The following is a 5,134-nucleotide window of genomic DNA, read 5'->3' as shown; positions in this document are numbered from 1 at the left end:
GGCGAGCTGGACGAGGAACACACAAAGCTACTCTCAAGCCTGAGTGTGTGCCCAGAGACCAATGGAGCAGAACGTGACGGAAAGGGCTCTCGGTTTCTGAGAAGGACTCCAAATGGAGCATTAAAAATGCTGTTTAAGTAATTTGTCTCTGTACCACAGTAAGGGAAACTGCCAAGGCCACCAGTCCCACTTCTTAATTTCAATATTTAATAACTGATATGGGAGCATGGAGCAGTGAATGAATGTAAAATGTGAATACAGCGAGGAATGTGAGGGGGGTTGGGTGCTGGTATTAGAAATAGTTGACCTGAAACTGGGAGCAACGGGACAAATGTAAGAGGAGAGGCCAAGGGGGTGTGATGACCATAATAGATCCCGTACAACTGCACATGCGAAGACTGCTGGGTATGTTGTAACGGTAAAGGTAACAAAAACAGTGCATTAATGACCTACTGAAAGCTCATCACTGAGTATGAACTTACTGGACACTTCATGTTTTAGCATTGTTTTAATATAATGACCAGTATCCTGCCCTTGACATTATCTTAGTTCATAGGTGGATTATGTTATTCCACAACTGCCTAAAGGGCAGCATTAACCAGGAATACTTAAACAGGCAAAGTTAGCATTGAAAGTAGTTTGATGGCACAGCTGGTAGTGTAGGGGTTAGAACTACTGCCTTTGGTTCCAACGGTTGCAGGTTCATAACTTGCTTTCCAGCAATGTACTTATCCTAAACTACTCCATTGAAAAAATTATCCAGCTATGTAAGTAATTATAACCTTAACAGGCAAGTATCAGCTGAATAATGTAATGTAGTAAGGGACTGTTCTGTTTTCACCCAAGGCTGAACACATTGCTTTGCTGTGTTCATGTTTTCACTTCATCCTGTGACTTTGAAGGATCATTGAAAAATACATGAGAATGGAAGGATAGAAACACACCGGCCTTTGCAACGAATGCATTTATGTTTAATAGTGACCCTTAAACTGCAATACAAAATGCACAGCAATAATATGATGTTAAACCGGCAATAACCAGGGCTAAATGTTTAAGAAAAGGAAGCATACGGCATTAGAAAGTGTTAAGCTTCACCATAAAAAAAGCAAAGATTTCAAATCCATTTCAAAATTAAAAAGCAGTTCCCATCTCCCTTCTCTTTGGAAGTATCACTCTCTTATGCTGGTCTCTCATTGAAATGAAGCATGAAATTATATCATAGTTAATCCCTTTTATGTAACCACCATTTAGCAAACTGAAAAGTACAGCAGTAGAACTGAAATATCGTTGTGCCCATAGAGAAAAAATTTCCATTGCAGACATTCTATTAAAAAATTCAAGCTATAGGCAAATTTAAACTCATCATTAGTCATAACTGTGGCGCTTTCAGTTAGCAGGGTTGTGTTCATCCCTGGAAATTCGCATCCTTATAGAGGGCATCCAGTTCAGCAATCATGGAGCTCATCACATTTCTGAAGGCATTTTGCCCAGCTGCGTCCAGTATCCCCTTGTCTCCAGTGATCTTCACAATAACGTCCGTGATCAGCTGGGAGGGGGAAAGGCAGACAGAAGGGGATCAGTGCTGCACGCATGCACCAGTTTGATGGACCTGGTCTACCACTGGAAGCAACCAATGATTTGAGTTTTAAACATTAAACAAATCTTTATGAGCAAAGTACACATAAATTTCCCAAAACCACACTGATGATGAGCTAAGTAGAGAAATGATGAGAAGATCACAATGATTAAAGCATTACTTCCAACACAAGGAGGGTAAATACAGCACCTGCGATAGAACGCTCACCTTAAAATTGCTGGTGGGAATCTTATGTGTTTTGGCATGGCTGTTGGCGAAGGGCTTAAGGATGGCTGCGTGGTTCCCCCTGGCCTTCAGAATCTCGGTCAGCTTCCTCAACACTATCTCACCATGTTGCGCCACCGCTGGGTTGGTGGCCAGATCACCAGGTGGGATACCAGCAAATTTTGGGAAATATTTCAAGGTGTCTGGGTACTCCTTGAAGAGGCTGGAATGAGAAACCTTAGGGCATTAGAATTTGCATAACAGATGAGAAGCTTTAGTTCTTTAGTCACAAATGTGGATGACAAAGTTAAAAGGGAAATACAGACAGTTTAACCAACCATTCCCTATGCAGAAAATTAACAGAAAGTATAAGCGCATATCCTTGTGTGGAAGACAGTTTAAAGCTCATGCTAAACCCCTGTATTCTCATTTAAAGCTGTCATAACCATGTGCAGCGCATTCTCGGATCAGAATGAACTCTTGTCCTTGAGTCCTTGGAGGGTGGTCCTCTCTAAATTTTTGTGTTCCCATTTTGTGTTCCCATTTTGTGTTCCCATTAACACCAGTTAAAATGTATGCTGCAAAACCTGTATGACACAGTCCCACAAGAACCAGATGTGTGCATCCCTGAGCTATAAATTCACAGAATATTTTGGAAAGAATGTGAAGCAGTGTGAAATCCCATTGACTGACCCGTACAGAACCTCTCCACCGATTCCATTCGGGTCAGCCTCCACAGCATCCCAGTTTTTCAGAATCTTATCGTAGTCAGACATCTGAAAATAAGAAAGATGAATTACCCGTCTTTCTAGTGACTATATTATCATCTCATGTATTTCGTATTTCCGCATTTGTTCTGACACCAGTGCACAAGTGCCACTCACAATGAAGAGCAGAACTGTAAGATATTAACCATATACATTTTCAAAAATAATCCCAGCTGCACTTGGGTTACTATTAATGGTGATATAATGTGCACAACTATATAAGGCTTCCACACGGAAGGAGGCAGTGAACTGCTGGCCAGATTTCAATGACCGGTCCAGATCAGTCCGTTCAGTGACCACTCGTGATGTTTGTATCCTATTATGTGATTTATTGATCTTAACTTAATTGAGTACAAGTCAATTTAATTTTTAAACAATTCAAAGAGTTAGAAGTCACTGTGGAATTCACTGCATTAGTAGTACATAACAGATCTTAAAGTGCTTCGACGGAATAATGTTGTTAAGAATTATATAAAAATTAATTGAATTAAATATACTTTCTAGTGTCTAAATTATACAAGCCATTTTACATTCAAGCGTAATAGCAGAGTTAATTTATAAAGTAACAAACACATCTTCATGTGCAGATCTTCCATTGGTGAAAGATATATTAAATATGCTGCTTATAATAAAGTAATAAAATATACTTCTAAACACACACACATTTTCAGAACCGCTTGTCCCTTACGGGGTCACGGGAAACAGGAGCCTACCCGGCAACACAGGGCGTAAGGCCGGAGGGGGAAGGGGACACACCCAGGACGGGACGCCAGTCCGTCGCAAGGCACCCCAAGCGGGACTCGAACCCCAGACCCACCAAAGAGCAGGACTGCGGTCCAACCCACTGCGCCACCGCATCCCCCTACTTCTAAACAAATAAATGTAAAAATGTAAAGTTAAACTCATCTCTGCACAAAAGTGTTGGCCGTGGACCACTGAAGGATAATATTCTAGGAATAATCCAGCACAACTACATCCAAAAAGCATTAAATACCTAAAATAAATACCTTCAGAGCTCATTACGTTGAACTGTTTCTTACTCTTGACAGGGAATGCAACATTTTATAACAGGAATACTTTGGAGCATTAAATTTGAAACTAAATAAGCAACAGTTAGATTGCTGTTCTTTGGCATGTCTTTTACTTGTCTGCATTGAGCTTTTTTATATTGTAAAGGTGATTTGATTTTTGGTTACTCTCATGTTAAAGTTGCATAACCTAAATGGAACTAGTGAAATTCCCACTATATTCAGTTCAATTAAACTCAGTTTATGTTTATTTTCGTCCGTTAAGCCGATACTTTTTTCTGCTTAACTGTTCGAGTGAAGGATGCAGCAGCACTGTCCCTCCAGGGTTTGAACCGCCAACCTAGTCAAAGCTCCAGGTCCATAACTACTGAACTATGTGCTGTACAGTACTGCTTGGTCACAAAGTCAAATAACTTTACATTCAGTGGTGGGAAACCTTCCGTATAATGTGCTGACTTTTAAATAAAGGCTGTCAGTAATGTCCCATTCCATTTATAATAAACAGCAGAATTTCAGTGCCTACTCATATTTTGTGAAATCAAATGATGTTGCTATTATTGCAAGGGGTAGATGATTACCTTAAAAGAAACAATACAAGAAAGTTTAAAAAACAACCTTGAAATTTTGAAAAAAGCAAGATCAGTTTTTCTTCTCCTTGTACATCTCGAATTCAGACCCTCAGCCTTCAAACACTTGGCAGTCTCGCTTCTTCCCACTGACTATGGGATGTTTTATTCTAGTAAATGTGCATCATTTTTCTATTGTTATTCAGTGTGACCATTTCACACATCTAATGAGAGCGAAAGAGCTTGAAATCAAGCAAAGAATTAGATAAAATAGCACTCATGTCAATCACTTTCTCTAGTGACCCTGGAGCTGTGGCTATGTGAAGAAAAAAAAAATCCTCATTTTGAGTGATGACTGTGAGTGAATATCAAGGATCAATGACAACTTTCCAGTAGTGTGACACTGATTTTAACCACTTCACCCATTCCTTAAGACACGCGGGAATAAAATGACTATTGGTAACAGGTAAGGCGGTGTCTTCGGGGGAAAAAAAACATTCTTTGGAGGAACATTTTGGTTGCACATGGTGGAAATGATCGCTCCCTCCAGTAACTTGAAACTTGCATATTTTGTATTATTTCTTCTACAGTCATGAGCTGTCACTTGGCTTTCATCTCTACATGAATTGAGACCTAACTGGTTAATTAATGAGGTTGACTAATTGAAAACTTGTATGCAGATGTGTCCATTATAAACTTGTCTGCTTAAATTCCATCACTGATGATAAGTGAAGTGCAGGTTTGTTATTATTAAAATATTAAGCTTTTCACGCACATTGATGGTCACAGAAAATGCAAAGACACCCAGAACGGCTTACTTGTTCACATTTTTTGATGCATTCAAAGTCCTGAAATGGAAAAGCTTAAGGAGAAACCAGCAGACATACCGTAACAACCAAATGAATGCAGTCCCAAGTGAAGATGTGTGATTCCTTCCAACTCCCAAAGTTGGTTTAGTCTTTGCAGTTCCAC

The 5,134-nt window shown here is 39.7% G+C and overlaps 1 protein-coding gene across 1 annotated transcript; it reads right to left on the bottom strand.

The window, feature by feature from the left end:
* Window positions 1-949: 949 nt before the first annotated feature.
* Window positions 950-5,134, bottom strand: LOC108939777 (myoglobin-like). The gene is made up of 4 exons (XM_018761379.2): window positions 5,050-5,134; window positions 2,495-2,577; window positions 1,805-2,024; window positions 950-1,546 (listed from the first exon to the last, which is right to left on the bottom strand). The coding sequence occupies exons 2-4, from the start codon at window positions 2,575-2,577 to the stop codon at window positions 1,406-1,408; spliced, it is 444 nt and encodes a 147-aa protein (XP_018616895.2). The 5' UTR covers window positions 5,050-5,134; the 3' UTR covers window positions 950-1,405.

This window comes from Scleropages formosus, chromosome 20 (assembly GCF_900964775.1).
Source record: "Scleropages formosus chromosome 20, fSclFor1.1, whole genome shotgun sequence".
In the NCBI taxonomy this organism is placed as follows: Eukaryota; Metazoa; Chordata; class Actinopteri; order Osteoglossiformes; family Osteoglossidae; genus Scleropages; species Scleropages formosus.
This window is presented reverse-complemented; position numbering and strand designations above follow the sequence as displayed.

Bases quoted from the DNA above. Each gene is read 5' to 3' on its own strand.
- LOC108939777 (XM_018761379.2), bottom strand. From the start codon at position 2,577: ATGTCTGACTACGATAAGATTCTGAAAAACTGGGATGCTGTGGAGGCT. The intron at 2,025-2,494 runs GTCAGTCAATGG...TTCTCATTCCAG, and splicing joins GGTGGAGAGGTTCTGTACGG to CCTCTTCAAGGAGTACCCAG. The intron at 1,547-1,804 runs GTGAGCGTTCTA...TCCCCCTCCCAG, and splicing joins TTCCCACCAGCAATTTTAAG to CTGATCACGGACGTTATTGT.